The 11,226-nt window shown below is 40.5% G+C and overlaps 1 protein-coding gene across 1 annotated transcript; it reads left to right on the top strand.

Annotated features, from left to right (window-relative positions):
* Positions 1 to 728: 728 nt before the first annotated feature.
* rps28 (ribosomal protein S28) lies at positions 729 to 2,945 on the top strand. Its single transcript, XM_056420445.1, has 4 exons — positions 729 to 797; positions 1,096 to 1,143; positions 1,621 to 1,743; positions 2,824 to 2,945. Exons 1-3 carry the CDS (start codon positions 759 to 761, stop codon positions 1,741 to 1,743), a joined length of 210 nt encoding a protein of 69 aa, XP_056276420.1. The 5' UTR covers positions 729 to 758; the 3' UTR covers positions 2,824 to 2,945.
* Positions 2,946 to 11,226: the final 8,281 nt, after the last annotated feature.

Below are 11,226 nucleotides of genomic sequence, written 5' to 3' on the forward strand. Positions count from 1 at the left end.
ATAAATCAAGAGGATATTTATCTTGTCCAAACAGTCAAGCAAGTCAAAATTAAGTCATATTTTGTACTATATGAATGATAATAGCCGACTAAGTGTAGACACTAAACTATTATTTGGTTACTGAATCTATCTTAAAATGTAGGTAAAACGTGCATTGTATACACAAATATAAACCTCACACGTTATCAATCTCTGTGATGCGAAATCAACAAAGTTCAGATTGCGAAACAATACTCCCATAGTCTAAACTCTAAAGCGTTCTACAATTCAACACAATTTGTGGTGTGTGTTACAGACATCCCAATCCAAGCACTGTAAAAGTGAAGTCTCTGAGAGAGTTCAATATACAAGAGGAAGTCATTCGTAATTGTTTAAATTGTTCAAAATAAGGGTTAAACAAACACAAGACATGTAATTGGCTTGATCTTGATGTCACACTGTACAGTTGAAATAAGTGAAATGGTAAGAAAAAAAATATTACAACACGGTGTCTAATGGAATGGCCTTTGTTTTCCACCCATGAGTTTCTGTGAAAGGTATTGGCCATTGGCCGGAAACGGAAGTGGGAATCCTAAATTACATTTTAATTTTAATTAATAATGTCATGTATCCTTTTCCATATTTATTGCACCAGTAGTTTTCAAGTGTAATATATGTCTATATAAAATTATAAAATAAAAAATAAAAAGTGATAATTCCCGTTACGATATATCGCTGCCGTGCACCACGTAACTTCCTTTCCGGTCTAACCCGACAACATGGACGCCAGCCGCGTGCAGCCGATCAAGCTCGCAAGAGTAAGAAAATCATTAATATGATCAAAATAATCACATCCGAACGGATACATTTCTACAGGAACAACTCGTGTTTCATACGGTTCCAAAACAGTGAGGCTAAATTTACTTTTTACACCGTTTCGCGGATGGCACGTCGGCTCGTGCTCTGTTCACGGAGGCCCGTCCATGCTACGATCCGCTAGCGTGTTCACTATTAGCATGTTGGAGACGGTTGGGACTCTTTGTTCACATTAGCAAACACGATGTATACTTAGAAAGCCTCTTGCCTCAATGTAACGTATATATATTTCTTTTCCAGGTCACCAAGGTGCTCGGAAGAACTGGTTCCCAGGGACAATGTACACAGGTAACGAATCATGACTGAAAGTTAGCGTCTTATAGCATTTTATATTCTGGGATTCTCTGATTAGACTCTGGTTCGAGTTAACCAATTAACGTTGAACGCTAAATGAAAAAAGAAACGTTGCAGAAAATGTTTGCTTTGTGGACGAATACGTTATTTTGTACGTGTTTTGTAGTCGTGTCTGCGTGTTTTTCGTTAAACTGTATTGCAAGACAAACTTTACCCTCGCGATCACGTTTAAAGTTGGGCACTACCAAATGGTTCGCGTTAGTTTTTTAGGTAAATATTTAAAAATGTTTTGTGATAATGGGCTATACAAAATATGTTTAATTGAATTAAACTGAAAATCTCATTGATACTTTATTTAAATTTCCACTCATGTTATCGTTCAGACTTCTGTGTAGATATGAGAACGGACCACTGACTGTCTGGTTTTACCTCTCCACTTATTAACTTGTATTTTTTTTTTTCCATCTGAAGGTCCGTGTTGAGTTCATGGACGACAGCAACCGCTCCATCATCAGGAACGTGAAAGGCCCAGTCAGGGAAGGAGACGTGCTGACCCTCCTGGAGTCTGAAAGAGAAGCCAGAAGGCTGCGATAGGTGAGGGAGCATCAACTCTGCCACATCTGGTCGTTCACTGTTTGGTGAATGGTGCCGTTGGCATCACCCAAACTGTCCGTCATCTTAAAGTCTATTTGAAGATTGGTTTGGGCTGGTAATGTCAAGTAGGCTTGTATCAGTCATAGAATACACAAAGTATAAATTAATAGATAATGGAAATAATTATTTACATCTTATTTGTTTATTTGTATTGCAAGACAAAGTGTCGCTGTGTGTGTGGTCAGTGACCACGAATAACGTTAAACACAATGTAAAGCAATTCAAATTTGCACCCTGTAAAGTGTTTTCTATTGAAGTCTTCATTAGAGAATTGTATTAAAATGTTTTTCTAATGTCATGTCTCCTGTATTTTAAGACATATTTCATTACATTTGAATTTTAAAAAAACAGTTTGTGGACTAAAAATTACCATAGCATTAAATCGTGAGTGCTTGACGCACAGTCGACAAAAACTGAACACTAAGCTCCTTTAAATTACGCATTATTGCAGAACATTTTGTCCTATATTGTGTTATGTAACACATCATCTCTCTTAGCAAGTGTATTTTTGAGCACTGATGTAGGATTGCTTACCACTGGCAAATGGGTTTAATCCAACGGACTGCTGCAGCTGATGCGCAGAGCTGAACGCATGTTGAAGTACGACTGGAATAGAACGAGCTTGTGCTCCCTGCTGTTACTTGTGTTGCCGTTCGCAGCTGGGAAAAACTTTGCATTGTAGTGTTGCATCTCACCAATCCTGGCCCACCCCAAAACAAAATTAGTTGTTTAAAAACATTTTTTAATTTAATCCCATTAACTCGCGTACCTTGTAGTTTACAGTGCATTGCAGCCGTGTCCTCACAGTTCTGTTGTTCGCGCTCTAAGCTGGTCATCAGGGCTGCGCTCTCGTCTCAATTTCCTTAGCAGACGACGAAAGCAGTCGACCGGTGGCTGAGTTAATAAATGGAGACGTTAGCAGACATATCACTGAGTCACAATATTGCAAATGATTTTGGCTGGTTGAGTTGAATTGTTATTTTTGAGATGGTGTGTGTGACTGATTTCTTCTCTTCACAGTGCCCGCTGAAGCTGAGAGATGGAGTACAATACTGTGAAGCAGAAGACCATCAGTTTCACTTGAAATGGGCTTCAATCTCATTCGATCAGCTGCTTTGAAATAAATGTGGTTATTAAGATGAGTGGGAGCCTTGTCTACTTTATGTGTATGTATAGTAATTCATTAATGTTTCTACGGTTGCATATCCGAAAAGTTTTTTGTGTTTAAGAAAAGTTTTTTAAAGTGTGGTCAAGGTATAGAGGCAGAGTGACTGCACACATTTGTAAATGCACTGGACTTATTTATTCATGATACTAAATATTCTCATGTTACAGATTTTAACAAATCTCCACATTTGCATAAATGGAATCAGACTATTTAATTTATTTCAATAGATGCACACTACAAGTAAACTACAGGTACAATTATCTGAATGAAAAAACGTTTTAAATATTAAGTTAATTTGATCATGAACTAGTTAAGTCAGTAGAAGACTGTTTTAAGTACTCTACCACAACTACAATTGAGGTACTTGAGAATTTGCATTCAACCCTACAGTTCGGATGAAAACATTTTACTTATTCTTCAGGCTACTTGACTTACTCATAACTGACTTTCATTTTAAAATATTTTATTTAGTTTCTATAAATCTGAACATCCTGACGAGCCCTTACAAAACACTGCACGCAATATTAATAAAAAGCAGAGTTGGTTACATACTAACAGACTTTTCTACTGGCACACGATAATATCCGTTTACTACATCAACCCATTTCACTTGGTTCAACCGAGCAGCGTAAGACAGACCTCCGATGTCCCAATGTGTCCTGTTTCCAGTCGAAGACTTGCAGATATTTTATCCTTTGTGTAAACCTGTTTGAGCTCCCAAGCCACATTTGATAATGTCCTTCTCAGTGGTCTATAAAGTAATTAAAATAAGCCCCACCTGGAGCACCTTGGTAGCTGAGTGGTGACTGCACATACCTACTGGGTTAATTCCAGCATTGGGACCTTTGTTCATGTTGTCCACCTCTCCCCCGCTGTCCCATGTGATACTGTATCAATTACAGGCAAAAACACCCCCAAATAGTCTGATATCTTTACCACTTGCAACATAAAATTATGCTGGCACAAAAGACATCGGCAAATGTTATCCAACAAACATTCAGAAATGGGTCATTTGCCATAATCAGTTAATGATCTTATTTTGTTGGACTTACTGTCTGTCCAACAGAGGGCAGCATCACTGAGTTGATTTTGGAGTTCACACTGATCTCACACCCGTTGAGTCTTGAAAGATGAGTTATTTTAAAAAGAAGCTGACAAAAGAACCTTTTGTCCCCCTTTTCCCTCACTTCAACTTTCTTTCACACAGAAAAATCATAACTGATGCCGATTGGGGCTGCATTTTTTAACTTTCACAGATAAAGACTGAAACCACTTACCCGTTGGCTGCCTGACTCATGGCGTCAGCATCAAGGGCTGGGACTGAACCCATGGAGAAGTTATTTGTATAAAGTATTTGATTATAACCAAACTATCAAAGCGTGTTTTATGGGACTAATGTGTTGACAATTTGCTGCAATTCTTCCTGCAGAACAAAAATATCAGATAATTTAGTAAAAATTAGTGTTCTGGCAAAGACGGTGGTACATTTGAACCATTTGGCATGATCTTTTAAAAATGTACCCATCATATTTCATGCAGTTTTCCTTTCCTGTAACTTCTAAATCTACATTAACTTCGTAGGATTCAGTGTATGAGGCCAAATCTGGTCCTGAGGATCCTGGCCTAGCATTGCTTTGTTTAAATTCAGCGGGTCACAGAACTTAAAGACCATCCAGCCTCCACCAGTACTCTGTACAGATACATGTAATGTCACGCATTTATATATTATATATATATATATATCTTATTTAAAACATACAAAAAGTATGGACACATATATGTGCATATATATATATTTATATGTATATACCAGTGGTGGGCCGTCAGGGCCAGCAAGGCCATCTTTGCTGGCCTAAACATCATCAGAATATAATTTTTTTGAAATATATTTCCCCACAAATATGTATTAAATTATTCCCCAGAGTAAGAGTTATACTCTTTATTTCATAGCTTTCCTCTTGGTTGCACTGCTTCCAGCCCCAGGTTGAGATTTGGAGGGCTGGTCTTTATGTTAGATCTTTTATCCAATCATATTCGATTGGCATTTCAGGCACGGCACTAATTTGGTTTAAATCCTATTTATCAGATCGATCTCAGTTTGTATTTGTAAACGATGACGCCTCGATAACCACCAACGTTAATCACGGAGTTCCACAAGGTTCTGTGCTTGGACCAATTTTATTTACCTTATACATGCTTCCTTTGGGCAATATTATCAGGAAACACTCCATAAACTTTCATTGTTATGCAGATGATACTCAACTATATCTATCGATAAAACCAGAGGAGAGCAACCAACTCGGTAAAATTCAAGCATGTCTTAAAGACATAAAAACATGGATGACCTGCAGCTTTTTGATGTTAAACTCAGACAAAACCGAAGTAATTTTAATCGGCCCTGAGCAGCTCAGAGATCAATTATCTGGTGATGTGGATTCTGTAGACGGCATTGCCCTAGCATCCAACACCACTGTAAAGAATCTTGGCGTTATCTTTGATCGGGACTTGTCCTTTAACTCCCACGTAAAGCAAATCTCAAGGACTGCATTCTTTCATCGACGTAATATTTCAAAAATCAGGCACATCTTGTCTCAAAAAGATGCAGAAAAATTGGTTCACGCGTTACTTGAGACTGGATTACTGCAACTCCTTATTATCAGGCTGCTCTAATAAATCTCTTAGGTCCCTCCAGTTGATCCAGAATGCTGCAGCTCGTGTTCTCACTAAAACTAAGAAAAGAGATCACATCACTCCTGCACTAGCTGCTCTGCACTGGCTCCCAGTAAAATCAAGAATCACTTTTAAAATTCTTCTCTTAACCTACAAAGCCTTGATTGGTGATGCTTCATCATATCTTAAGGAGCTTGTAGTACCATATTGCCCCACTAGAGAGCTACGCTCACTAAATGCGGGACTACTTGTAGTTCCTAGAGTCTTAAAAAGTAGAATGGGAGCCAGAGCCTTCAGTTATCAAGCTCCTCTTCTATGGAACCAGCTTCCACCTTCAGTCCGGGAGGCAGACACAGTCACCTCGTTTAAGAGTAGACTTAAGACCTTCCTCTTTGACAGAGCTTATAGTTAGGGCTGAATCAGGTTCACCTGGTCCAGCCCCTTGATATGCTGCTATAGGCGTATAGCTGCCAGGGGACGTTTAGGATGCACTGAGTACCTATCTCCTCTTTTTTCTCCTTAAGGATGAATTTTCATCTCTCAATCACACGTTACTAACTCTGCTTTCTCCCCGGAGTCCTTTTGACTTCACGTCTCATGGGGTCATCGGACCCTATGAGACGGCATAGATCCTATCTGCTGATGGATCATCGAGGTCTGGGTCGTGGAATTCCTGCTCCTGACTACGCCACTGTCCTGTTGAGACTCCGCCCACTGTTGAGACTCCGCCCACTCCTCCTCCCCACCGCCATCTGCCTGATGGATCGTGGAGGTCTCCATCGTGGAATATGCCTACTATGAACTATTCATACACTCTGTCACATTCATTGAATGTATTTTAACTCTAAATCTGTCCTTCTGTACACATTACATCTATTGCATCTGTCCATCCTGGAGAGGGATCCTCCTCTGTTGCTCTCCTGAAGGTGTCTTCCCTTTTTTTTCCCCTGAAGGGTTATTTGGGAGTTTTTCCTGGTCCGATGTGAGGTTTTGGAGCAGGGATGTCTATGTGTACAGATTGTAAAGCACTCCGAGACAAATTTGTAATTTGTGAAATTGGGCTATACAAATAAACTGAATTGAATTGAATATTCAGCCATCGTGTGTTGCCAGGGGGCTAACATCTGCCCTTAGGCCTTCAGAATCAACATTGCGGGCGCTGGTAGCTTAAAGTGAATGGAAATGAAAATGTTGTGTCAACCAATCAGCTTTAGAGTTGGCTCCTCTAGGCCTTCGAGAAGGCCCCGGAACCGGCACAGGAGCCAGCTAGCAGGCGTAGTGCGTGCACGTCTTTTGATTGGATTACCAATATTGAGAGGCGGGGCCTATGGGCAGGTAGATGCAGAACCTCAGAACTAGGAAACTGAATTTGATAAACGAATTAATTCGCGTACTACTAAGCTATTTTTTCAACCCACAATGGCGGAAGGAGGAGAAGATATCGATTTGGTCGAGGATATAATTATAATGCCATTCTCAAGACGAACTTTAAGACCGACGCCGACGCTACAAAGCCCGTCACAGGCGGGGAAGAGGTTCGTTCGCCACTTTCAAAGTTCCAACTACGAGCGCTACCGATGGCTCACAGGCTCCGAGAAGCTCTGCACAGTGTGTGGGCGAGTGAACAGCGGAATATTCTACATGTTTCAGACGTTGACCGGGTGGAAGAGGCTTTTAAAAGAGTTTGAGCGTTACTCTAACCACAAAAGACCCGACGGCAAAAGAATAGACCACCCATTTGTAAACAAACCCACCCGGTGAATCGAGCCCGTCCGAGCTAGAAGAAAATTTGTTCCGAAATGCAAATGACGGTGGCCTAAGGGACATTTCACACAACAACTCTGCCGGTGTTCTAATGACAGCGACCAGAACTCGGTTCGGAGCAGCGGACCAAACACACGTCTGTGTCGCCGTCTCCATTAGCGGCTCGTTGCACGGCTCACACGAATTCGGCGTAATGATGAGTTGTAGTTTTGACACTTTATGCACTTCGTATAATTGTATGATGTCATATTTATTACGTCATTTATATTGCCGGTCCGTGAAAATAATTTCTGACACGGAACCGGTCCGTGGCTCAAAAAAGGTTGGTGACCGCTGGTTTATGGTATACTTTATGCTTTGGAATTAGCATTGTATGTTTAAATACGAAATGTTCTCACTTTTTCATGTATACACTGAGATTTTACAAATTGTTTGATCATGAAAACTTGGTTTAAAGTCATGGAAAAGTCATAGAAATCCATTGGTCGTATGACAAAATGATTTGACTTTTTTTTTTTAATGTGTTAATTTGCGACACATTATATGCAATTCATGGCACAATTCCAACTGAATCAGTTATTTGTCTCACCATTGATCATTTTTTTAATAGTGGTCCAACAGAATGGGAGGGTCTATTTGAACAGTGATGCAACACTTAGCTTGAGCAAAAAGTTTATGAACAACAAAGTCAGTTACTACAAATCTGAACTGAAAACAGTGATTCGAAGCAGGAAAGTGATTTTCACCAAAGTTGCATTAAGGTTGATTTTTGTAAAAAATGTTGGACTGTAGAGTGAGATGGCAGCTGGGAGGAAGGAGCTCCTGGAGGATCTGGATCCGTCTCTAACTGAAAGTGCTCGACCAGGAGGACACTGTTCTCCACCACCATGCACCTAATGGTTCCAGGATGGTTCCCAGTTATGAGGTGCCCTTGTCATTTCATAATTTCCTTTTTGATATGTGATATCTCGAATGTTTCATTGATCTCTTCAGGCCAACAGTATGTACCTGACAATACTCTCTGAGCCGGACCTGTTTGTTGCAAAGTAAAAACACAAATGTACCTTTGTAGTTATTTTCAAAAGGGTTCTTTATTTTGTTATCGTCGGTGCCGCTTCAGTGTTGGTAAGTTCTCTATGATCATTTTGAAATAAGCACCCGCAGTGTTATACAAATGATAATAATGATATTAATTAATTAAATTCCCTGTTTCCCCCCTTATATTACAGGCATGTTTTGTTCCTTTGCACCTACATCTGTCTATAATGATGCATAAATTACTTTATGTTCTGGTACGCGATCAGTAAAGAAAACAATTGTTTGAGTATATTTGAATAATATTGGGAACAATCATACTGCACGTTGCTGGCCGTTTCTCCATTTCATTTATATCAACAGTATATAATAATAAACAGTAATAACAATAAGGCTTTTGAGTCAAATGGAAATCAAAAAGGGAGAATATTTATATATAAAGTGTTATACATTGTCAGATATCAACGATCAGAAAAATGATACAATATAAAGAAAGACATATTGAGAAGGTTTGTTGAACATGTATATAATTGTGCAACTCAGTAAATAAACTAACAATACTGTACATACATGAACATGAACATACAGGATTTTATGCGACAAATGACATTTGAAAGCTTTTAGATGATTATTTCTCGTTCAGCCTGAAGTGTCAGTCTCCTCCTTGATTTCTTGTCAGCAGATGATGCAAACAGCGGATGACAGCTTCCTGTGTGTGTGTGAGGAGCTTCCCGAACCCGTCAGCACAGAAGAAGCAGATGGAAACAAACTACGTCCTCGGTGCTGGTGGGGACGGGACCCTCCTCGTCCTCCTGGCTGGCGGGTGGTGTTGGGGTGGGGGGGCAGCTAGGACCTTATTCACTGGGTCTTGGACTCTCTGGGGTGCTGAGAGGGGTTCAGAGGTCTGCTGGGGGTCTGGGCATCGGGATGGTTGACGCCCACCCTCAGCTTCCCCAAGAGTGAGACGAAAGCCCAGTGGAGTCCTGCCTGTGAGACACAAACAAGAGATGAATACTTTTGAACCCAACGACACATTGTTGTGTTGAATCTGGCCTCCATTGATGGAATCATACTACTTCTGTAGTCTTGGAGAGGGATTACTTACTCAGCCCACTGAAAGAAAGACCACCGCCGCTGTCCATCTGGTCCTGTGGTCCTCCATCCTCCTCATCTGGTCCTCTGGTCCTCTGGTCCTCCATCCTCCTCATCTGGTCCTCTGGTCCTGTGGTCCTCCATCCACCTCATCTGGTCCTCATTTGGTCCTGTGGTCCTCTGGTCCTCCATCCTCCTCATCTGGTCCTCTGGTCCTGTGGTCCTCCATCCTCCTCATCTGGTGCTGTGGTCCTCTGGTCCTCCATCCTCCTCATCTGGTCCTCATCTGGTCCTCATTTGGTCCTGTGGTCCTCCATCCACCTCATCTGGTCCTCTGGTCCTCCATCCTCCTCATCTAGTCATCTGGTCCTTAACCTGGGTAAAAGAGACTTGGAGACTTTTCTTCACGTTAGTAGTTTTTATCACACATCTGTCTGGTTCAGCCACCTTCACCTAACTCTAAAAATAACCAGAGAGAGTCAAATGAACGCCGGGAACAGATCTGATTTATTGCAGAGAATACAAACACAGCTCATACTGCAGTCGCACAGAGACCCGACAGCCCGGCACCCCAAATTCTCGCAACACCCCACACAAAAGCCCCAGAGGAACCCAGGAGAAAGCCTTGTCCAAGTCCACAAAACACATGTAGACTGGTTGGGCAAACTCCCAGGACCCCTCCAGCAGTCTTGCGAGGGTAAAGAGCTGGTCCACTGTTTCACAACCGGGACGGAATCCGCCCTGCTCCTCTTGAACCACGAGGACCGCAACCCACAAGGAGACGTCGGTCCGTGTACGTAATGTTAGTTTGTTTTTTCGTTTCATTCCAAATACGGAATACGGAAATCACGTGGTTTTTTCGTTTCTGCCGTCTGAAACCAAAAACGACAGAACGGAAGTGCTTAAAATGAAAGTCAAAATAAAAGCCAGTGATACATATTTGTATTAACCTTAGAAGAATATTAATTAATCAATATAAAGAATAAAGAATTAAACGGGGATATTTTAACGATGCAAACACATAGCAGGGTAACGTTAGAAGAATATTAATTAGTCAATATAAAGAATAAATAATTAAACCTGGATATGTTAGCGACAGTGGTGACGACGGGAAGTTTAATATTCATGTACACAGCAAGAATCACCTTCTCACTTCATCGTTGCATTGTGTATGTATTTGTGTGTGTGTGTGTTTATGTATGTTTGTGTATATGTATGTATATATACGTGTGTATACGTATGTATGTGTGTATATATATATATTAGGGCTGTGAAACGATTACAAATTTTAATCAGGTTAATCACAGGTTTCTGTGGATTAATCATGATTAATCACATTTTACCGATATTCTCGGTATATTTTTGTGAGAACATAAAGATTTATGACAAAAGACGGATATATACATTTATACACGGGTGCACATAACTTGCTCATCAACAACAGACGTATTGGAAGCTCATTCTGCGCATGCATTAAAAAAAATTTAACTAATGAATCCTGTAATTTAATCATAACGCGTTAACGCGTTATTTTTCACAGCACTAATATATATATATATGATTCTTTGAAATACGTTTTTTCGAGAAATCATAGGTTAGGGCACTTATAAGCTCGTTAGCTTCAGCCTCGACCCTTTCGGTCAGCCACTTTCTTTTGTTGAATTTTGATTGTTGTATATTTTGCTGATCGAAAT

This window comes from Pseudoliparis swirei, chromosome 8 (assembly GCF_029220125.1).
Source record: "Pseudoliparis swirei isolate HS2019 ecotype Mariana Trench chromosome 8, NWPU_hadal_v1, whole genome shotgun sequence".
NCBI classification, from domain to species: domain Eukaryota; kingdom Metazoa; phylum Chordata; class Actinopteri; order Perciformes; family Liparidae; genus Pseudoliparis; species Pseudoliparis swirei.